The sequence below is a fragment of the Puma concolor genome, chromosome A3 (genome assembly GCF_028749965.1).
Source record: "Puma concolor isolate L17-30 chromosome A3, mPumCon1.1.hap2, whole genome shotgun sequence".
Taxonomy (NCBI): Eukaryota; Metazoa; Chordata; class Mammalia; order Carnivora; family Felidae; genus Puma; species Puma concolor.
Genome location: NC_141669.1, coordinates 80,795,959 through 80,820,703, shown reverse-complemented (window position 1 = coordinate 80,820,703; position 24,745 = coordinate 80,795,959). Strand labels below are relative to the sequence as shown.

Sequence of the window (24,745 nt, the reverse complement as noted above, 5' to 3'; positions counted from 1 at the left end):
AAAAAAAAATTTAAATTGGTCCCGTTGGTTTAACTTGATTAAGTTTATTTAGACCAATGTGGAAAATGAAATGGTTATTAGATCTCTAAAAGGTCTTTTAGTTCTGAAATTCTCAAGAGGGTAACATCAGTTGTAAAGATTTGGGGGATAAAATTTCTCTGAATATACTTTGGTTTGGTTTGATTTTTCATTTTCTTTTCTTATTCTGGCCAGTACGTCAAGGTCTTTCTTGAAGGAAAAGGTACTGGAGGGTGGGCAACAAGAGAAGGATTTATAGGTGGGATTACAAATTGAAAAAAATTAGTGATTTATAGGTAGAGAGTGGCCTCAGCCATAAGAGTTTTTTTCCTTTCTGCTTTTGGGATAGAGATGGGAACAGTAATAATACTTGTAATAGCTGACACATAATTCTTACTGTGTGCATGGCATTTTTCTTAGCAGTTTATAATTTTTAGCTCTTAATTCCACAACAGCCTTCTGTGGCACTATTATTCCCAGTTTACATCTGAGAAAAGTGAGGCCCTGGGAAGTTAAGTAACTTGCTTGAGGTTCACACAGCTTAGCAGGTGATGGAGCTAGGATTTGAACACGTTCAGTCTTGCTTTGGACCTTGTGCTATTATGACCTAATTTGTTGAATTACTGAATAAATATTTTGAGAATTGAAGTGATAATACTGCTTACACTCCATTTTTGCTATTGAGGTAAAAACTCCAGGCAGGAGTCTTTGATGCTTGGGAGATGCCAATTTATTCAGTAAATGTGTAAAAAAATAATACCTGATACCTGCTTTGTGCCAGACATGTGAAAGTGAATAAAACAGACAAGGTTCCTGCCCTCAAGGAGCTTGTGCTCCACGGGGAAATCAGGTAAACAAATAGGGTAATTTCAGATTGTTATTAGTAGTCTGAAGAAAACTAACTGGTGTAGTAGATTGCAGGAATGGGGTTACACAAAACATAAGTGTCCTAGAGATTTCATGGGGTTGGATACTATCTCCCAAACATTTTTCTCTAATTAGCCCACATCTGAATTTAAAGAGAGTGTCAAGCACAAAAATGAATTTATTGTGCAAATCTTCAGAGCTGTTTATATTCTTTTGAACTTTTAATGTAGGAGTATGTTCTGCTGAAGAAACAAAGCCAGAGAGAAATACGGTTTTAAAAATATCAAAAAGCAATGAAAATGAGGGCAGCCACCATGCATGCCATGCTCTTTGGACTGGTGGAACGGTCCCTGGCTGCTTTCCTTAGTGCATTATTGTCAATTCTGTTTGTTTAAAATATTAGGGCTACTGAGTGTCAGCATATGTGTGTCTTCTATGATTTTTTGTAGGGTCTAGGGCAGGATCCTCAAGTCATACATTACTTGAAAGGAGTTCTGCTGTCATTATAGTTTACAATAACAGTTTTTATACCTAGTGCTTTCTATGTGCCAGACTTACTTATTTGTAAAGAGGAGAAAGCTTAAAGGAGTTAAGTCCTTGTCCAAAGTCATGCAGCTAAAGAATATTAAAGCCAAGATTAAACCCAGGTCATTCTGACACCAGAGTTCATGGGATCTTACCTTTTAACTAGATTGGTTTTAATGGTCCACTTCACACTGAAAAATATGCAAGAGTTTGCAAAATTGGACTTCAGGGAACCTCCTCAACTTTATCCAGTAGGTCCATGTTTTCCAGTTTCAAAATTCTGCAGTGGTTTGATTTCAGAGAGCAAGTAGTAGAGGGGGCATACTTCACAAGTATCTGTTTACAGAAGTAATGTGTTCTGTCAGCCTGTTTTCTGTTTAAATCATTTAATACAGTTAGAATTGGTTTAGATTAACCAAGTTAATTTACAAGATTAACTTGTAAGTACTTTTTTGCATTACCTTGCTTTTTATTGGGTTTGGTATTTGTCCATATGGTTACGTTGTACCTAGCCTTTAATTTGGTACTTTTTATTATTATTTTATATCAACCAAATTCTTTAATCTTAGGGAAATAAAGTAAGTAAACTGCAGATTTCTGACTGTTTAATTTTCACTGTTTCACATTAAGTTTTTGTGATGCTCTATTTTTTGTGATCCTTAAGCCCTATAAACCTTCCATTATGAATTTTGAATTAATTTTATTTAAAAGTTGTTTCATTTCTCTTTTTAGTGCACTGTTAAATTTGGGTAGCCCCTAGCCACATTTGTTAATAAGAACTTGAAATGTGGCTAGTCTAAATTGACATATGTTTTAAATGTAAATATGTGCTAGACACTTAGTCTAAAAAAAATATGAAATTATATTTTTTTATGTTGATTACATGTTGAAACGATAAAATTTTCTAGTAAGCCTCTTAAAGAGGCTTACTTACTAGTAAGTAAGCTTACTTTCTAGTAAGCCTCTTAAAGAGGACTTTTTACTAAAAGTAAAATTAATTTTAGTAATATTTTTAACCTAATAGATCCAAAATATTAAGTTATGTATGTGACTTGCATTTGTGGTTCACATTATATTTCTGTGGGACAGTAGTAGTATGTGCAATCAGTAGCATCATAGGAATTCTACACTATAAGAATTTACCAAGACTAGACAAAACCTGTCATATCTAAATGTCCTTTGTTAGTGTTTTTCTTCTTCTAAAGACTAAAACTCCCCTAATTACATAGTTATCATAATAAAAGTGTTTATTTAAATACTTTGACCTGTATTGTATTTATTTAAATACTTTGATCTGTATCATATGAATTTAAGAAAATCTGTTGCTTGAATAACAAGTAGATACATAAGCCTCCAGTGACATTTCCCCACTCTTCACACCCCCTCCCCCATACAGCTGTTTTGAGGAAGGTATGATTAGAGCTTTCATTAGGATAATAGGTGGAAGAAACAAGCTATTGAAAATAATTAGTTTAATGTGATGCTAGTAATACTGGTCATAACATAACTTTAGTGAGTTTGACTTTTTATGGGAAAGCATAGGTCACCCTGATTCTTGTTTAAGGTATTTTTCTATAGTTTAACAAACATTAATTTGAAACAAAATGGAAAAAAATGAAGTTTCTTTGTATTTTTTTTTTTTTTGTATTGGTTATTTTTTGGTTTTGGTAAAAGTTGATATTAAGAAACTGAATAATATTATTTTAACTTTTTTTATATTAAATAAAAAAAGGTTATTGGGGCTCCTGGTGGCTCAGTTGGTTGAGCATCTGACTCTTGATTTTAGTTTATCGTTCATGGGATCAAGCCCACCTCAGGTTCTGCTAATGTGCCCAGCCTGCTTGGACTTCTTTCTCTCTCCTTCTCTCTGCCCTTCCCCTGCTCGCTCGCGCGCTCGCTCTCTCTCTCTCTCTCTCTCTCTCTCTCAAAAAATAAATAAAAAAACTTTAAATAAATAAAAGTTATTAAGCTTCATAGGGGTAAAGTCTTTTAATAGCCCTATAGTAAGTCTGCTCATAGTAAGTATGAGTAATTTACCAGCTATTGTACTATTCTGAAGGAGGTAGGTGTAAGATTAATTGGAGTCTCTGTAAACTGATCTATAAATGATTTTACACTTGTTAATTTTTTAAAACCTAAGATAACCAATATCAAGGTCATGTAGCAAAATGTGATCAAAAGTTTTAAAATATCTGCTCTGTTATTAGTGTAGATTCATTACTTGAGGTCCCTATCTGCTCTGGGCACATCTTAGCAATAAGTGCTTTTTTATTGGTGGACTGTCTCCAGTAGCCAGGGAAGAGGATGTGCTAAAGCCAAATAGCCTTATCACTTTGTGACTTACCTCCCAATTTTGTTTACTGACAACACAGCCCAGGAGAAATCAGTGATATGTTCCTCAAATTGGGCTTTTTAAGGGATTATTCAGCTAGGGCTGTACTTATATAAAAAACTCTTTAACATATTTTAATACTAATTTTACAGATCCTTCTGCTGAGGAATTGCGAAAGCTAATGATGTTGCATGGAGGTCAATACCATGTGTATTATTCCAGATCCAAAACAACACACATTATTGCCACAAATCTTCCAAATGCCAAAATTAAAGAATTAAAGGGAGAAAAAGTAATTCGGCCAGAATGGATTGTGGAAAGGTAAGTTTAATTTTTAATTAATAAGTTTTTAAAATTGGAATACTTTATATTATAAACACACATTGCCTCTTAAGAGTGAAAAATAATGTCTTAACACCAGTGTACTCTTTAACCTCACATTGATAATTTAGGTAGCCTAGTATGTTAGTGTTCTTGCAACAACCTTAGCTACGAGGAATTAGGGGAGATGACTCAGGTAAGCAGCAGGAAGCAGTGATGGGAAGGGATTGGCTAAGCATGGTATTCATTCAGCAAATGCTTGTGCATCTCTCATGGGCTAGATGGTGCTCTGTGTATTTGGGAATTATCGATGAAGCAAACAAAGATCCCATCCCTACCTCTTGGAGCTTATGTGTTCTATTGAAGAAAACATAATAAACAGTATGCTGGGTATATGAGTAAATTCTATCCTGTGTTAAAAGTACATGCTAAGAGGTAAGAAGAAGACCAGGGTATTGTGGACCTGGAGTACTCAGGACAAAGAGGAAGAGCAGTTTGAGGTATTAATATCTTTTAGTTGTTACATTATGGTTCTTCTGTTGTTGATTTGGAATTGATGTTCTAAATCAGTGGCCATTCGTATTAATTTCCTAAGTTTAAATATGTCATCTGAACCTTGGCAATGAGCCATAACTTAAGTGAATTTATATTTTGAAATGGTATATATATATATATATATATATATATATATATATATATATGAGTAATTGTTAGATGAATGGAAATTAAAAGTGAAAATATTAAAATCCTCATTTGTAAAAGGCAGCTAATATTGACATGATATGATTATGTGAGAACTAGAAATAATTTGTGCAATTATCTAGCATAATGCCTGGCACATTGTTAGAGGCAAAATATAGAAGTTCCTTTGTTGTTTTATTTTTATTCTGTAAACATCAGCAATTGTTAAAAAATAAATTCCAAAATGTCAAAAGTATATATCTATTTATTTATTTGCTTATTCACTCATTTTTAAATTTTATTTATTTTGAGAGAGAGAGAGCATGCACTTGAGCAGGGGAGGGGCAGAGAGAGGGGAGAGAGAGAATCCGAAGCAGGCTGTTTGCTGTCAGCATGAAGCCTGATGCGGGGCTCGATCCCACTAACCATGAGATCATGACCAGAGCTGAACCAAGAATCAGACGCTTAACCAACTGAGCCACCCAAGTGCCCCAAAAGTGCATTTTTAGAAAGTGCATTTGGTTTTCAGAAAACCATATGTATCTTAGAGATTAAAATTTTTTTAAACCTTGGGGGATTAGGTTGATAGCCTATCCTTGGAATATGTCACCAGTGCCTTTTGCTGTTTTCTCATGACCTGACCCTTCTTTACATCAGATCAAAGAACGTGGCTTTTAGCTATGTGTCTCCTTAAAAAAGGAGCTGTGTGGTTTTCAGTATAAGAAGTTTGTATCACCACCTCATGCCAGTCAGAGTGGCTAAAATGAACAAATCAGGAGACTATAGATGCTGGCGAGGATGTGGAGAAACGGGAACTCTCTTGCACTGCTGGTGGGAATGCAAACTGGTGCAGCCATTCTGGAAAACAGTGTGGAGGTTCCTCAAAAAATTAAAAATAGAACCCTATGACCCAGCAATAGCACTGCTAGGAATTTATCCAAGGAATACAGGAGTGTTGATGCATTGGGGCACATGTACCCCAATGTTTATAGCAGCACTTTCAACAATAGCCAAATTATGGAAAGAGCCTAAGTGCCCATCAACTGACAAATGGATAAAGAAGATGTGGTTTATATATACATTGGAATACTACTTGGCAATGAGAAAGAATGAAATATGGCCTTTTGTAGCAACATGGATGGAACTGGAGAGTGTTATGCTAAGTGAAATAAGTCAGGCAGAGAAAGACAGATACCATATGTTTTCACTCATATGTGGATCCTGAGAAACTTAACAGAAAACCATGGGGGAGGGGATGGGGGAACAAAAAAAGTTACAGAGAGGGAAGGGGGCAAACCATAAGAGACTCTTAAATACTGAGAGCAAACTGAGGGTTGATGGGGTTGGTGGAGAGGGGAAAGTGGGTGATGGGCATTGAGGAGGGCACCTGTTGGGATGAGCACTGGGTGTTGTATGGAAACCAATTTGACAATAAATTATATTTAATATGAAAAAAGTTTGTATCATTCCACAGTTGTACTGTGTGTTGTCATGTGCAGACAATCCTATCATCGTGCTAGGGCTAGAATTTTGATCTGAGGATATTAGTTTGACTTTGGAGGGAATGGTGGAGATCCATAGATAGTAGGAAAGTGGGTTGAAAAGGGCACTTGCTGAGTGGAACTTGATTTGCTTAGAAAATGGGAGTTTACATTAGAGCTTTTTTTTCAAATACTTACTCTTCCTTCTTGCCCTGAATATAACTAGAGAGAATACAATCAAAAAAGCAACTTAAGGCAGTTACAAGTTTTAAAGTTCACCTGAGTGGATTTTATTTTGGTTTGAAGTCAGGCTTAATCATCTGTTTTTTAATAACTGAAGTTACTTTGGACATCCTTATCATATGGCCTGTTTGCTTCATTTTATATATGAGAAGGCAGAGCTAATAAGATATATCCAAGAACAGCAGGATTCCGAATTCAGATCTTTCTGACTCCTGATTGGGTCTGCTCTTTGCCGTTTAATTAAGTTTGATGTAGATGAGTTGGCCCTGTGGAAATGGATCAGTCTGGGCATATGTCTTAATATATAAAATAAATGCCCAGTGTCTGCATGTACTAGCATGGAATCCTTTTGCGCAATTACAGTACTCTTTCTTTCATACTCTAATCCCAGTCTTGTTCATCTCTTCTCAGTAGTGTTTTTATGAGATTTTATTGTACTTAAAATTTTAAACATTATTTTAGTTATTTAATGGATGATAAATGATACTCTTTTCTATAATTTTCCTGTTTTTAGTTTGAGCAGTTTAAACAGCAACTACCACTTCTAAGTGTTTGAGGTGATTGCTTTGCTTTGATTAGAATTCCCTGGTGTCTGTGTATGTGCCATTAAACCTGAGTTAATGTGGGCATGAATATAAGGCCACGACTTCTAAGAGGCAAGGGAGTCCTTTAATGGAGAAGTTTTAGGTATGAGATTATTTTACTGAAACCTTTGCCTTGCAAATCTTATACTTTTATATAGTATAAATTAGGGATTTTCAAATTTTTGTCCTCATCCTTTTCTTCAGACAATGTAATGTGGATATCTGAAGGGTAAGATAGTTAATGAGAAGCTGCTGTGATTCACCCCACTGCCTCCTCAAGCCTGACAAGTGCTGTGGAGCACAGTTTAAAAATGCTGTCCTTAGTTACTAAGGCTGATTTTGTTTTTGTTCTTCATTTTGTGTTGAGTCTCTTGTAGCAGGGGACCCTGCCTCCTATGGTTAGGTTCCCAGGTGGGTCTGCTGGCAGTGAGAGGTGGTGATTGTTGCAGTTTATGCCAGCTCATTGGGGTCTCCTGCTGGGGGTAACTGGCTCCCAGACAAACTCTGCCCTTTCTTTTTAAGCTCCCAAACTATAATATGTTAGCACATCTGCCACGTACGTACTTAAACGATACTCTGAAGAGCCCATACTTCACATGGGCTAAAATGTTTCTAATTACATTAACTGTATAGATTAGAGTGCTTATTCAGTTCACTTACATAAAAGTTGACAACAGTTTCACCTCATGATTTCTTTCGTTTCTCTTGTGTTTTTGTATCTTGCCTCAATTTATTCTTTATAGAAAATGTATACGACTAATTTCTGGTATAGATTTGGCTTTTTTTTTTTTTTTTAAATGGTGTCATTTACATTTTTTCTCACAGTATTACACAGTTCTTGTAAAATTATTTTTACTTGGCTAACAAACCAACAGACACATTTCAGACGATTCCCCAATGACTTGTAGGTAGTATTTTATCAGAAAATACATTCTTGGTTTCCAAGAGCTCAAAAACAAATAGCTTATTTTCAGTATCTGTAATAAAAAACCAATCTGGACCCTGTAGGAGAGAGGGCAAGAAGTTGTATACGTATTTTTATACCTTTTATTCCCCTTCCTGAGCTCATGGTGTGGAAATTGGGAATTCTCATCCATTTTAGTTATTCTGGAAAAGCTTGCTAGAGGAGATTTGAGAAAATCTTGATGATTCTATATGAATTGTTTGAAGGGGAGTTGTGGTAAAAATATTAAAGTCATGAGGATTAAAGTATTGACTAGTCGAACTCGTGCTTGCAGTTTTGTCATCTTACTCTATTTCTTTTTCCCCTCATGTAATGTTGTTGGCCATTGACTTTTAAAGGAATATCTTATTCTTAAGTGTTTAAGTAAGATTATGTTGCATTAGGGCCACTAAAACAGAGGGAGAAGAAATAAACTAGAATAGGTGGCTCATTGTTGGTGAAAAACTCCGTTGTTAACATTTATTTTTCATGAAACTTCTTTTCCTCAAGTATTAAACTCTTAAGTTGGTTTTACTTTTTTGTTTCAGCATCAAAGCTGGACGACTCCTGTCCTACATTCCCTATCAGCTGTACAGCAAGCAGTCCAACATGCAGAAGGGTCTCAACTTTAATCCTGTGTGCAAACCTGAGGATCCTGTGCCGGGTCCAAGCAGTGTATCCAAACAGCTGAACAACAGGGTGTAAGTTTCTCTAGATTGGGGAATGCTGCAAAGCTGGGTTTTAGCAGTGGGTGTGGGTACTGCTCCTGCTTTGCTGAAATAGAAACAAATACAAAACATGGCCATTTATCTATATTAAACATGTTAAAATATGTTTAAAGGTATCTTACCTAAAAATTATTTTGCGGGTGTCTACGTGGCTCAGTTAAGCATCCACTTTGGCTCAGGTCATGATCTCATGGTTTGTGAGTTTAAGCCCCACATTGGGCTCTGTGCTGACACTGTGGAGCCTGCTTGAGATTCTCGCTCTCTCCCCTTTTCTCTCTACTCCTCCCCCACTTTTACACGTGCCCTCCCAAAAAATAAACTTAAAAATTAAATTTATTTTTATCATGAAAGTTTCTTAAATAAAATGTAAATAAGGAAGCTTTCCCAGTCAGTGTAGATTCCCCTGTTATACTAATGGATCTTAAATTACTGGAAGTAAAATTTTCCATGGATTTGCCCAAAATTACTTCCACATAAGTAATTTGCTGTAGAATGTTGCTTTCTCAAAAACCAAGCTAATTGCACCAGTATGCTTTTGTTGTGTGCTATATACATAATAAATGTGTTAACATTTCTAGGTTATTTTTGAAAATTTCCAAATTCATAGCAGTTTTACATATGTAAATATATTTACATTGGTAAAAATTTAGTTGGTGACCCTCAGTGTTACAGCTAGAGGTAACTCTAGACTTTATTCCAATGTGGCAGATTTAAAAAAATATATTGATTAAGCTTTAATTGCAGTTATCTTGGGTAAATTGGTTTCATGATTAATTGGTGTGTTGCCTTAACTTGTATATCAGGTGGTTTATTATCGCTAGTGTTCTCCTTATTTATTAAATTGCTTGCTTTGGGAGTTGGATATATATATATATTTAAAGACCAGAAGTCCAATTAAGCTGGGAGGATCTGATATCACTACCTTCAGTAGTTTTTGTTGTTGTCATTTGTATTTTATCTTGTATTCACTTATAAGCATATTCATGTTTTTCACATTACCTAACCCTTTCAATTTTTTTAGCACCATCAAGGTGCACAACAAATAATATCAGAAAATCTTTCCAAATGTGCAACTTCGTATTTTTCTCTTACAGTAATAAAAATAGGAACTAGGTGGTTGTTATTTTTAATTCTCCCTTGTGTCAGTTTTAGCAGGAATTTACCTATTAGATTGTACTTTTTAATACATGTACACTTTTGCCTAATTAATGTATGTCTCCCAATGATGTATTTCCATTACAGCTACTTTATGAATATCCATTTGTGTAGGCTGAAAAACTGTAGTACAGAAAGAATGTATATTAGGAATGTGTTTCTTGTCAGTGTTTGTAATTCTGTTGCATATGTTGCTAGTATACATGAGAAGAATCTTATTGTCACACAGAAAACTAGATGTCAGGCTTTTCTGACTTAACTCACTTTTGTTGCTTTCCATAATATTTATTCTTTAGTATATTCAGTACGTTTTATAAATTTCTTTGAAGTTCTTTTATGTGACTTCTTGTTCCCTTGCTTCCTCTTTATCTCAAGGGCCAGACATGTAGCAAATGAGGTTTTCTTTCCTTCCTCTTTTATTTTAATTGCTCCCTGATCTTCTATTTTCCCTTTTCACTGGCATGATCATCTGTGAAGATTGGACCTAATCAGAATTGCCTGTCATATTCCATGAGATGGTTCAGCCAGAGCCAACCCAGAAATGGGTGGTAATGTTTTGCATCTGTCTCATGTGTGACTTTTCTGTTTATTCATACTGTTACTGCTAATCTCTTGTGTTGGTATTAGGATGAGAGACTTTAGATTAAACTTGGTAATACTGTGGCAGCCTCACCAATGCCTGGGTATCATGTATCAGGCAACCTTCTCTGGAGCCTGAACTGTAATTGGGTTAATGGTGTGGGTGTTTCTAAGTAGAATGAATTGCTGTTCTGTAATTCAGGTTTTTGTTTTTGTTACTTAGATCATTTTTGTGAATGCAAATGAAATTTGTCTTTATTATAGAGTATTAACAAGCAAATATCTAGAGGAGTCAGAATGTGAATTTAGCAAAACATTTGTCATAGGTCCTACATTTATAAACTTGTCCTCCAGAAACTTGGTCAAATTGCCTTGGACCACCCTGGTGTCTGAATATGCTTTTTTAAGAAATGAAATGCCATTTCCTTTGTTAATAAGCAGATGTCCTCATTTTACTAGGTATACATTTTACTGAATTACCCATACACATTAACCTAGTTCTTTTTACCTATTCATGACAGTGGGCCTATTAAGGGATTAGTAAATACAGTCTGTCAGTCTTCCTGAGTGAAACTAACTGGCCCTAGGATTGTAGCAGTATCATATTTAATGTGTTGAACAATGCCTTACATAAAACTAAAACTAGGAATATTAATTCAGATAAAGTTTCTTATCCATTTTTATGGGAGTTATTTATGTTAACTCCCATAATTTATTGACTCCCTAGTAAATGCCAGATACTGTGCTACTGTGGGTATTTAGGGATTACAGGTTCCATTTAAATTTTAGTGGGAAGAATAATTGAAAATAGTTTTTATTTTTCTTCAACCTGAGATTCTTTTGTGTTTCTTCTTTGGGAGTATTTGAAGTTTGAAAAAAAAAGAACAAAACTTACAAGACTTTATGTTCTAGGATTTTCGTAGTTACCTTGCTACTTTGGTTTAGCTAAGAATTATCTTAGTTGGAAGAGAAAGAATATAAAATTTATGGCTTAATTTTTCAATTTTTAGGGGGAGAAATATTGAAGGTGTGCATCACTTAAGACCATGTTTACATTAAAAATTGTTTTAGCCTGAAAGTCACATATCAATTTAAATCTTTTTTTCTGTCTGTAGAAATCACATAATTAAGAAGATTGAGACAGAAAATGAAGTCAAAGTCAATGGAATGAACAGTTGGAATGAAGAAGATGCCAATAATGATTTTAGTTTTGCGGAGCTGGAGCACATCCTTCCAGGAAGGAAACAAAACGGAATTCCGCATCACAGAGACAGCACTGCCATTTTTAATGGACATACTCCTAGCTCTAATGGTGCCTTACAGATGCAGGATTGCTTGGTGCCCATGGGCAACAGTGTTGCCAGCAGGCTTTCTCCAGACTTTGCCCAGGAGGAGGAGCAGGCTGAGAAGAGCAGCACTGACTTCAGAGACTGCATTTTGCATCAGTTGCAACAGAGCACTAGAAACACAGATGCTGTGCGGAATCCACACAGAACTCATTCCTTCTCCTTATCATCTTTGCACAGTAACACTAAGATAAATGGTGCTCACCACTCCGCTGTTCAGGGGCCTTCAAGCACAAAAAGCACTTCAGTACCTGCTCTTAGCAAGGCAGCACCTTCAGTGCCATCCAAACCTTCAGATTGCAATTTTATTTCAGACTTCTACTCCCACTCAAGACTGCATCACATATCAATGTGGAAGTGTGAATTGACTGAGTTTGTCAATACCCTACAAAGACAAAGTAGTGGTATCTTTCCAGGAAGGGAAAAGTTAAAAAAAATGAAAACAGGCAGGTCTGCACTTGTTGTAACTGACACAGGTAGATACTTACTAACATTGTTTTCTTAAGAAACAATAGTACTTGACCATTTTGTTCTTAAGGTGTCACTGGTATTCTGATCAGTACTAAGCTCTCATAAAAGTCTTTAGGAATATCGGGGCATGTAAGTTAACAGTAAGTATAGCAGATTATAGAAAGCTTTCTTCCTTATTAAAATATTTTTTACAAATTTAGATTTAAATGTTGGCTAGCTGAATATTTTCAGGTAACTTAAACAGTAACAAGGTTGGGATTCTGAGCATTCATTCCTCATGTAGACCTTGTCAGTTGTTGAAATTTTGAACTGTGTAAAATATAACATGTAATTCTATCCAGTGCTCAAATTCTTGTAAGAATAAATTGGTTTGGTAAGAGTAACTTAATTCTAGAAGCTGGCATCTGAATGACTTTTAAATTATTAAAGAACTGACTTAATAGCTACTGTAATTACAGTGGTAAACTTGTAGTGAGATTAAGTATTTTCACACAATAGTAGATTGGTTAATTGTATTTTGTTTTTTAATACTTTTCTTGTCTTCAAAAGCAAACAAAACCAACAATTACAGACTGTATTTCTATGCAGTCATTACTAATTAGTTTCTGGTTTGAGGTTTTAGATAACTGTTTATAGAATATATGGTTTTGTTTTGTTTTTTAGAGAGATATCTCAGATTATCTCATATTACCTTTTAACTTATAGCTATGGAAACTGAGGTACAGAGAGAGAAGCTCATGGTTCTGCCCTAGACAGTGATAGAGCTTCTCCCTGTGGGTTTTTTTCTATTATGTTTTGTTGTGTTTGATGTAGTCCTAAATACTTTGTGTTACTTATGAGATATTTCAGAATAATGTTACAGGTATTAGATTATCCATTCATCATCCCTTGGCCTCATATGGTAAAGGTCATTTAATTTTGAAAGCTGCAAAGAATTATTATGAATTAGTTTCATGAATGGAATAAAATGATAAATTTTTATATTGTATGAAAGCATTCAGTAGGTGTTTGGTATATGCATTCTGTACTACTTGAATATTTAAAGCAGTTATTTGGGGTTTATATTATGTTTATATAATATTTATATACAGCAAAATTATAATTGTTAAGATTTATTTTCTAAATCATTTCTTGAGATAATACAGAGGATAGCAAGGAAGTGCATGGCTTGAGTTCAATAATGTATTCTTAATCCAAATTCTGACTCTGCAGGGCCATGGGCCAGTTCACCTCTCTGGGTCTCAGTTTCCCCTTCATGGTGGAGTGATAGGTGGTCCATGGTGCTCACTTTGTGGGCTTCTGAACTTAAGGGAAGATAACATGAACAAAGGCTTGTTGCCTTGCACATAGTGAGAACTTGGTGCTTTCACACTGCTTTCACAGTCACAATTTGGTAAATGTAGTAGTCTGAACCATTGGGGAGTAAAAATGTAAGGTTTTGGAAGCTTATTCTGAAGACTTAACACCTTCAGTACTAGTATTCTTAAACCTATCAACAGAAAACTTTTTTATGAGATTAGAACTTTTTTTTTTTAACGTTTATTTAGTTTTTGAGAGAGACAGAGCGGGAGTGGGGGGGTGGGCAGAGAGAGAGGGAGACACAGAATCCAAAGCAGGTTCTGAGCTGTCAGCACAGAACCTGATGCAGCCCAACGCGGGCTTGAACTCGTGAACCACGAGGTCATGACCTGAGCCTAAGTCGGACGCCTAACCAACTGAGCCACCCAGGTGCCCTGAGATTAGAACTTTTTACAAGCTTGGAGTTCTTATTTCCAAGAATTCTATATTTTAGAGGACTAGGAAAAAGGTCTAAGGATGGAACTGATAAAGAACAAAGCTCTAGTTGTGGCTGGATTGGTTGCAATAACCCTGATAAACCAAAATACATAGCTCAAGGTGATTAGAAGGCAGAGTCCTTAGGAGAGGACACTACCCTTTTCTTGAAAGTGGCATATATGCTTCAGAGCTGATTTTTAATAGTGTTTAATGGCTAAAGGAGGAAAATTGTATATATTTACCTACAGATTTATATGTAGGTATTTGTTTTATAGACTTTTTCTAAATATATCTAGAGCAACAATGTGATGGTTCCAGGGCTCAAATCAGACTGCCTAGAGTTGAAATCCAGTTCAGCTTCTTCTTACTGGCTGCATAACACAGTCATTAACATAACATAATATTAATCTATCAAATGGACCTAATAAGATTATATATTTCATCGTATTGAGAATTTAAATAAATACATGTAAACCTCTTAAAACAGTGCATGACACCTACCAAGCACTCTATACTGGCAGTTTTTACTGTTTTTTTTTATCAAGGAATATTTGTAGACTGCATATGGAATACTGATCATCTAAAGTTACTTAGCTCCACGTAACTATATGAAAGTACTTTTATACATTTTAATAAAATATTCACACAGAAATAACTTTAAGTATTTAGACATAGTTTGGATGAAAGACTTAATAATTATTACAATATAGATTAGGAAAACATGCTATCTCCATAATTGATTTCAAATTATGTTTGCAAACTAAATTTATATCTCTGGATTATGTTTAGAGCCAAAGAAACTGACGTTTGACCTTGCTTGAAGTGATTGAAATATTCTGTAATAGATACTGTATTTTTTTGAGACTTCATTCAACTTATAGGCACTTAAAGTACAGTTTTTAAAATTAAATAGACCTGATTTTTTTTTTTTTGATATTAAAAATTAGCTTCAGGTTTGAACATTTTCTTTTTCCTTCTAGGAAATATGTCAGTATTGAGTTCACCCAGGCATCAGAGCTGTATAATGCATGTTGATATGGATTGCTTCTTTGTATCAGTGGGTATACGAAATAGACCAGATCTCAAAGGTCTGTATTCTTGTTCATATTTTAAGAAAACTTGATATTGTTATAAATATATATTCTAAGGGATCATAAAACCTTCAAGAAATATTATTTTCATTTTCCTTGGCAAAATAAATCCCTGCTTCCAAGTTTTCTGACTCAGTTATCAAGAAAGATAAAGGGAAATTAGAAACATTTTGTTCTCCCTGTGGAGGTTAGGTCTTTTAGGGAAGAATACTCCTCTTCAGCTGAAAGATCTCATCTAAGACTAATAAGACTGGTACCTGCATTGGGCATTTTCTATATTTTTACATATTTACTGTTACTTGGTTATTAAATAGAAATTTTATGGTAGCATCTTCCGCAGTTTGGGTCCATGTGCTTTCTTTCTCTTGGGTAAATAACTTGATTAACTGTTCTGATGATGCTAGTGCACATTCCAACTTTTTGGTTTGAGAATAATTTTGCATTATTGAATATTGCTGAGATATGCTGTCATCTTTGTTTTAATGGAATTTCAGATATTTGTGAGTTAATCAATACTTTTAAAAACATTTATTCTGGATTTTTCAGTAGTTCTGTCTGTGCTTGAAAGATGTAACTATTAGCATTTTCTTCTGAGAGTCTGTTCTTTTTCAGGAAAGCACAGAAACTGCTGGGTTAACACCAGGGCTTTATTTGTGTCATGAATAGCTACTGCTTCAGCTTTGAAGGGAGTTTAGAATGTTTAAAGAATTGAGTTTAGCCTGATGAGTCACTCTGATGGTAGTATTTTTTATCCTCACGACAAATGCATTCAGTAACATATATATGAATGATGCATGCTATTGCTTTAAGAAGTTACAGTTCTTTTGTAACTTAATGCATACACAAGGAAATGATACCTGAAAGATTTTATAACTAAACCAAAAACTGAGGCACTGTATTCTCAAGTTTATTATATAGTAGGTCAGATTGTGGTCCCTTTGCATATATATTTGTTTCTTTTGTTGTAAAATTGAAAGATTGGATGTTACCTTACTTTTCTGATACCAGAAATATAAAAAGTCCAGATGTAGTTGGTTTTCTTACCCTCTCCCACCATTCCACTTTGAATCTAGGATCTGAGTTGACTCTTCTCTACTGTAAGAAACCAAACAAAAATCATGGGAAAGGAAGTGATAGCGTTTTAACTTGAATAAATGTATCATATTGTCATAAATAGTTTACTTTTTGGAGGGTGTTGAGAAACTTAGATGATTTTTGTATGGTGATTGAGAATGTTTAAAGATACTAGCTCCTTATGGATTAATGTCTAAAGCTAAAGAAAATATGTCATATTTTTAAAACTTTTGAAAATGTTTCCTTTACATATTGCCATGTTAACATTCCTATATTTAGATTTAAAAATAATTTTTTTTTCCTCACAGGAAAACCAGTGGCTGTTACAAGTAACAGAGGCACAGGAAGGGCACCTTTACGTCCTGGCGCTAACCCCCAGTTGGAGTGGCAGTATTACCAGAATAAAATCCTGAAAGGCAAAGCAGGTACAAATGAGCTCTCTTTGAAGTCATAATGCTCCTGTTGAAGACGTCTGGATTTTGCTGCTGGTATTGTCATTACAGAAATGAAAGAGTTGAAATTAGCTTTTTCATTCAAGGGTTTTAAAGGTGCCAGTGACATCTTAAAGCAAAATCTGCATGCAATACAAATGACTGGTTTATGGTCCTGCTTTGTTGAATTGGATGATATTTTCCTGGGATAGAAAAGAATGTTTTATAGGGTGTGATTAGTTTGCTTTGTGTATATTTAGATTGGGATAAAAATAAAATCATGGACATCATTTTGTGGTGGTCTCTAGACTCAAGTTGATTACTAGTTGTTTGGTCACTGATCAACAGTAAAGACACTAAAGATTTGTGTGAGGCTGTGGAATAAGAAATAGTAGGACTTTATTTATTGGAATAAGAAGATAAATACTAGGAATCATTCCCCATATCTTTGTTGAACCTGTTTGAACATTTTCTTGCCTCACTGGCTTTTGAATTTTTTGCTATTAATAAAAATCATAAATTATACTGATCACAGTATTAACATTTTTATGTCTGTTTTTTCCCCCTGAGTAAATTCCCTGAGAAATATTTGATTAGAAATTAAATTCTTTGTCATTGATCAGTTTCCTCTTGAATGTCTGCAAAACCAAAAGTTTTTAAAAATTAATTTTCCAGAAGAATATTAATCAGAAAGTAGTCAGAAATATACAGTGGAATGGAAGGCAAGCAGTTAAATTTCATCCTGATTATTTCAGGTTCCTAGTTTTCAGTTATAAGAATTTGGGATTATTTTAGAAATGATCTCATAGAAATTAAGGCAGAAGGAAAGCCACTGGACATATCTGAGGAGTTTTTTGGAATTACAGTCTTCTTGTTGGTCGTGATTATCTGTTTACATGGTATGAATACAAAAGACAATAACTAGAGATAGAACTTTATGCTTCATGTGTACCTGTATTTTCCAGATTTCCTTTCTCTTGGTTATTTAAATCTTTTAAGAGATTTTTGACATTCCAACATTTTGTGTGTCATGAATAGATCTTGAAGTAGTCAGTATTGAGCTTAAGATTTAGTTGTATTGTGGTATGTGGCAATATGGGTAGTTTCTTAAGTATTGGTAGTATGGTTTTGTGCTAGGTTGGTTTCTAGAGAACAAGTAAGTAGCTTAAGGAAATGCATACTTGTCACATTGGGCAGTCAGTGAAAAACTTACTGAATGAGCGTTGAAAGAAGAAAAAATACCATGGACATACCGTTCAGTAATGTCTGTCAGTTATGCAGTACTCCGTTTCTCTGGTGGGTAGAATCTTGTGTTTGCTACACACATCTGTATTTCAGCAGTCTCTGCCTGGAAGTTTGGCCTTGGCAAGCACACATCCCTTAGGAGTAGCAGAGAACTAGTCCTCTTACATCTTTCCTTCCTTCACAAGTGATCTGACCACACACAGTTTATTAACAGAATACAGTTGTTGCTTACTTAATTATCTTTGTCAGTTTAGCCACTGGATTTTCATAACACTGTAATGACCTTTTATAATTCACATCCCCTCCACCTCTACATGTGGGTAGGAAATTGGAAGGTAAATATTAAGAGAAATATTGAAATTTCACTTGACATTGAAAACTGTCAAAAATAGTTTTTCTGTCACTAGAACAGGTGAATATAATACTTTGCATTTTATATTCTTTCTTTAACTTGATGTCATTCACTTTTATGTCCTAAGCCTTTGACCCATTAGGAGCTTACCAAAATATTTGTAACATAAAATGAACAGATTGTTCTTAAAGTTTGGTTGCAACTAACCTTGTACTTAGAACTTGTTTTTTCAGTGCCTTTGTTCTTCTTTCCTTGTTACTCCCTGATCTTTCTTTCTCTGTGTCCTTATAAGACATGACATCAAATTTTAAAATATCGAGGATCAATTTAGGAATTAGAATCTTTGGCTTCTGCACACTAGCTTTTAAAACAAAAAAATCAGTTCTGATTTTTCAGCTTGTACGTCTAGGCAAAGTATTAGAACAAATAGCATCTTTAGCCTTTTATAGATAGAAACTTTAGTTTCTTATTCGTCATATTAAAAAACTCTTTGTCTAAATACACCAGCATAACCAAGGGCTTTCCATCATGACTTCCTTTGGAAGCTGCTTCCTGAACAGTACTCAGCAGTGACGCTTCTCATTGAGGGGACCTCATTATTTGGAATCCATTTATACTCAAGATTTTGTGGTTGGGGCCTTTTACCCTTTCCTGGATTCCAGGATGCAGATGTTTTCTTACCCCTTCAACAACTTCAGTGTTCATTCTAAAGAACAACAGTTTTTAAAATCGTTTTAGTCATAGATTTATTCTCAGCGATTTCTTTTTCACAGACTTGGGTCCCGGCCTCTGATTTCTCCAACCGTTCCTCCACATTCTCCATGTGCCCGTCTAGTTTGTCAAGTTTTGATGAGCAGTTCTCTACTTTGCCCTCCAGTGAGGACAGTGTGTCCCTGAATTTCCCTGAATCTCCCTTGAAGCAACTCACTGCGCTCGTGGAGGGATCCCTGCACTCTGCTGCACTGTGGAAAAGGTCAGCCAGCCCAGTGAAGAGAAACCCGAGGTGCTGCCTCTCAGGCAGGGCATTGGGAGCACAGGGAGCACAGACACTGTTCTCACCTCCAGCATGACTTTCCTGTGATTTTCCAGACAAGTATCGTAGATTATTTAACTAGACTTTCAAATAGAAGTCACCTAACTCCCCAACTTTCAAGGCATACAGAATCATGGTTATACCTGTGAAAGGCAGCTGGTTGTGGCTCTTCAAGCTTCAGCTCTCTTTGTTGTTGTTGTTGGTTCAGTAGCAGTCTCTCTTGAACTATGATACTGACAATCCTGAAATTTCCTAAAGATTTTCAGCTTAGAATAATGGACTAAGCTGATAATATTTAGCCTTCTAAGATGCTTCAGAAAAATGGGGAAGTCTGCTCTGCACTCTGTTTTTAATGTATCATAGTATAGCATATGTGTATCATAATATATCAGAAATCATAGCTTAAATTTTATACTCTGCTGTTTTAATTTTTGAGGCAAGTGGGATTTGAGCCCATTAAGATACCAGTCCTTTCAGTTTGATTTGGGTTTATGCTTTGTGTGTTTGGGTGCCGGAATCCAGAAATACTTACGTGGGTTGCATAGTTGGGTAAAAGATGTTGACAGTTTCTGGAGTCAAATCAGGAAGACTTATTTTGGCCCATAAAGCCAGATACTTTGCCATGTGTTCCTGGGGGTGCTTTAACTTGGCTGATTTTTCATGGAACATTGTGTCTCTGAAATATGCAGAAGAGAAATCCTGGGTTTGCTAGTTATATATTATACTCAAAATAGGTTTGTCTAGAATTAATTGAAGTGGTATATCTTGGCTTGTTTTACTAACTACTGGTATTTTTGTTCATAATACTAGAACTATGGCTGAGATTGTGTTTCAAGAATATATGTTTTTAAAACATAGTCTTGGAACTTAATATCCCAAGAGACCAAGAACTGAAGTTGTGTTTTAATCTTTCTCAATTGCTAGTGAAGCTAAAGGTGCTAAAGGAGGTAAAATGGCGTGCAGTCAGTACTCTCCTGATAGGTGCTTTTATAATCTTGTGTGAAGCTGTAAATTGGGTTTGGATATTAAAAGATACTAGTGAGTGGTACTGTTTAGGCTAGAGTTGTATTGTGTAAAGCAATTGGTATTCTGATCACACCTGAATGTTTTTAATTGAACATGCATTGTTAAGCCATTGAGTAGAACTTACTGAAAGGTGGGCAGTGTTGTGAAGCTCTTTTACCCGATGTGTGTTCAAAAGAAAAACCTTAAATTTAGGATGAAACCTCTTTCTGGTATGCGACCTACTGAATTGGATCGAATGACTTACAGGAAATTGGTGTTTGTTGAGCATGTTGTTCAGTAGCTTTAAGCTTTGGAGGTAGTTTATTTAGGAAATAGCAAAGAACATTCAGAGAAATGTGTATTTTCCATTAACTTAAGTTTCCCATTACAGAGAGCTGTGTAATCCTTTCAAGGCTAAAAGAGGGATTCATCTTCCTGATAACTTTTCATCCTTTTCATCTCAAGAGACTGTTGAAGAATGTTTTATATTTATCTTTTGATACATTGTGTAAAAAAAGAAAAAAAACTAAAAAACTCAAAATCTTTACTAAAGTGAACACTTTCAATTTATTACACATTTTTGTCTGACCGCTGATGAAGTATAAATGGAAGCAAACCATTTTAGAGCTATAAGTTTTCTTTTATTAAGTAAGGAGACCAATACCAGTGGATATAACTATTTGGAATTTACTATGCATTTATATATGAAAGGAATGGAAAATACATTTCTTGAATGAAAGTTGAGGAAAATGAGTTTCCAATGTATAATCATTAAATTTTATTATTTTTAAAGCAAAGATACCAGATTCATCAATGTGGGAGAATCAAGATTCTGCACAAGCAAATGGGATTGATTCTGTTTTGTCAAAGGCTGAAATTGCCTCTTGTAGTTACGAAGCCAGGTATGTGGAGATTAAGTCTATTGTAATACTTACGGATAGTTAATCATTTTTACAGACTCTTTGAAGTGGATTCAGACGTGCCAGTCATCCCTGTATTACATGTTATGGAAAGAAATATTTCAAGGCTTAGTCCCTTCAGTTCCTTTTTTCCTTTCACAAATGCTAGATAAATTTAAATAAATACCTTACTTTCCTGATGAATCGGTAGGTCCTACAGTGGAAACCAAAAGAAATTGGGCGTTGTCACTTTCAGACCATTGTCTTTTGAAGGAAGGATAGAATTAAAGAATTAGATATTTTTTACTATTCATCTATTCTGATCACTCCTTTTTATAGCTAAGAAAAATCCCTTGCAATTTAAAACTCGTAATACATAACATTTTCTTAAAATTTTTTGTTAAAACTTGATTGTCTATTAAATTACAAGTAAATAATTGCGTATTGGCATACCCAATAATCTCCTCACTTAAAATTGCAGACTGTTGTCAACTTGTTAGTACCAACTTTGTGTGTAGGTCTTTATCTTACAGTAACCTTAAACTCTCATTACAATGGGCTCTGTTAGTACAGGAAGAAACAGACATTATGTATGTGTTCCTCACACTTAAATCATTTAAAACTAGAAGGAGTAATAATGATTAATTTGAAAGAGCTGCCTCTTTTTTTTTTCTTTCCCGATAACTGACACTTTCTACCTTTATAACATTTACATATCGTTGGCAAGCGTTAAAGTATTTAACAATTATAAAAACAAAGAGTCAGTCTTTTTTACTTATGCCTTTGTCATTCATACTTTTCTTTTTTATTGAGATATAATTGGCATGTAACGTTATATTAGTTGCAGGTGTATAGCATAATGATTTGATATATGTAACATTTTTCAGTCCTAATTAAAAGTTGGGGTTGTTCAAGCAAGTCTAATAGGAACAAAAGATATTTCAACATCATCTAACTGAAATAGTTTAAAATCTTGCCAGTTATTTTATAAAAAGAATACTTAAGAAAACTTTGAAATCAAACATACATAATTATAAAATATTTTAAATTATTTCCCAATTATGACCTGTGAAACTTTTACTCCTAGACTGACTTTGCCTTTGTTATTGACAGAATTATGTTTTAACCTTTTCATTGTTGATAATGCAGCCCAAGAGTTGAAAATTTACTTGAATAAAAATGATAAGTCTGATACAAATGCATTCTGGATTGTTATATTTTTATTAAGCCAGGCAGTTTAGAGCTGATTTTGTGTTGTGCTCAGTAAGTCTGGCTTTTTTCCCCACTGAGTTGTTGGATGATGACTTGTGCCTCTGGTGTCTGGACAGTTGTGTTCACATGTGGAGGGCATGGGGAAGCTCAGGAATACTCTCTTGGTGTTTGAGTTTTGCTCAGGGCTGAAGTGAAAGCCCCACCCTCTCTATTGCTTCTGAAGGGTGTCTCTTCTCATTCAGCACCCCAGACTGAGTGCTGGTCAGAGGGTAGCAAGGCTGCCTCGGGGGTAAAAGTGTTTCCTGTTCCTGATGGCTTTGGACACAAGTAGCCACAGCTGTAGGAGGAGCTCTAGGAGCTCTAGGCTTCTTTTGGTGTTTGGATGTTGCAGTCGTATTGCATCAAAGATAGTGATTGTCAAGCTGAATGTATTACAGAATAATTGGTGTTACGATAATATGGTCCAAATACTATGCAGCAAGCCAGTGAGGTGGTAATTGTTTAAGGAGAAACATAAGTGATGAAAATGAATTTGAGTATAAGTTGGGGGAAGAAAAACCCATAAGAGTGGGGTTTTATCTCTTATTGTGATTTTCCTTTTGTAGAAAGCTGTTGATAGAAAGTCTCTAGAAAACAATTCTTGGATACCCTTTTCTTGTCCAATAATTATATTTTCCTTAGGTGAGAAGATTTGTTAAAAATTTCTCACATTTGCATCAGAGAAATGTTTTTAGGGTTGGAGTAGGGACTGGATATAGGGATGGGCCTCCCAGTTTTATCCATTGTTGAGTTTCCAAAAGACACAGACTAATAATGAGGTCAGGAAGGGATGATATGTACACATGAGGGTAGAAATTATGGAAAGGTAGAATGTATATACGAAGGCTAGAATATACATTACTGTTAGTAGTTTTACTCATACTTAACAGAGCAAGATTTATACATAAGTGAGAAGGTAGATATATGGATGAATAGGAAGTGATCTATGAATATCCGAGAATCACATATTTTTTAAGATCAATCATTTTTAAATCTCTGTTTTCATGCACTTTTGTAAGGACGCTTTACTGTTCTTATAGTGATGTGGATACCTATTAGCATATTGAATGGGCAGTGACATACATGTGCAGTGTAAACCTGCAAATAAACAATTTTTGTGGCACACACTGATAAAGTATTGGTAGTTTATTCTCTGTGGGATCTAGTTGACAGGAATAGATAAACCACTTGTAGTGAAGGGTCACTATAATGTTTTGTATTTGCCTTTACTCATTTATTTTATATGAAACATATCCACTTTCCCAACTACCAACTCAAGAGAATTTTGCTTCCTTCCCTTAGTTATGGGAACCCTCTTAGGTTCCCTTAGGTTTTCCTTTTTTCTTTGTAACTTCCCTAGTGTTTAGTGGCTCCTAAACATTTCTCTCCAAGATGTATATGTGCACAAGTACATAAATAGATGTCTTTTGTTTTGCTAATAAGTAACATATCCCTGAAAATTTTTGAATAAGTGAAAAAATAGGAAAATACAATTTTTGTAAATATAAGAATACAGTATATAGCAGTTATGTAACACATTCTTTCAATAATGAATAATTACCTTTAATTTGTAAGCTTAGCTTTTGCATGCTGAACCTACACATGTAGCATTATTGAAAATGTCTTAAACTGTATGTGTTTGTATACAGACTTCAAAACTTTTACACACACACACACACACACACACGTCCTTGCTTTACTAAACAAGATCCATTGACTATGATCTATTATTTGGTGGGTGAGTGTAGGGAGGGTAATCCCTGTGAACGTCATGGGGTCTGTTTTGTTTACCATGGTTTTTTTTTTTTTTTTTTTTTTTCAACGTTTATTTATTTTTGGGACAGAGAGAGACAGAGCATGAACGGGGGAGGGGCAGAGAGAAAGGGAGGCACAGAATCGGAAACAGGCTCCAGGCTCTGAGCCATCAGCCCAGAGCCTGACGCGGGGCTCGAACTCACGGACCGCGAGATCGTGACCTGGCTGAAGTCGGACGCTTAACCGACTGCGCCACCCAGGCGCCCCTTGTTTACCATGTTTTACCTACCACCTCGCAAAATACCTCAGACATAAATTTTTGTTGAATGAATGAGAAAATTTTCGTTGCCATACTGTTTGTCAGTCAGCACTTCTTTTACTGTCATTTTTCCTTCCTATTCTTGTCTACTAGGAGCTTTGAAGTCAGATAATTTATTACTGTTTTTGTGTCCATCAGAAATGCATACGATTTTGCATTTACTTCTGAGTAGCTTGGAGGATTCTTTTCTTTCTTGGCTTTCGGTGGTGTGAGATGGGGAGGGTGCCAGAGATTTCTGAG

The 24,745-nt window shown here is 35.2% G+C and overlaps 1 protein-coding gene across 8 annotated transcripts in view; it reads left to right on the top strand.

Annotated features, from left to right (window-relative positions):
* The window catches only part of REV1 (REV1 DNA directed polymerase), a 92,356-nt gene that overhangs the window by 43,645 nt on the left and 23,966 nt on the right, over positions 1-24,745 (top strand). For 6 of the 8 annotated variants that reach the window (XM_086701318.1, XM_086701317.1, XM_086701321.1 and 3 more), the window contains 6 exons: positions 3,895-4,063; positions 8,544-8,696; positions 11,573-12,279; positions 15,031-15,138; positions 16,524-16,640; positions 21,075-21,183. In XM_086701318.1, the coding sequence (XP_086557444.1) occupies positions 3,895-4,063; positions 8,544-8,696; positions 11,573-12,279; positions 15,031-15,138; positions 16,524-16,640; positions 21,075-21,183 (1,363 nt within the window). Of the gene's footprint in view, positions 1-15; positions 869-3,894; positions 4,064-8,543; positions 8,697-11,572; positions 12,280-15,030; positions 15,139-16,523; positions 16,641-19,031; positions 19,217-21,074; positions 21,184-24,745 lie in introns of those variants that run through there. The other 2 variants (XM_086701322.1, XM_086701324.1) reach the window with 2 other exon arrangements.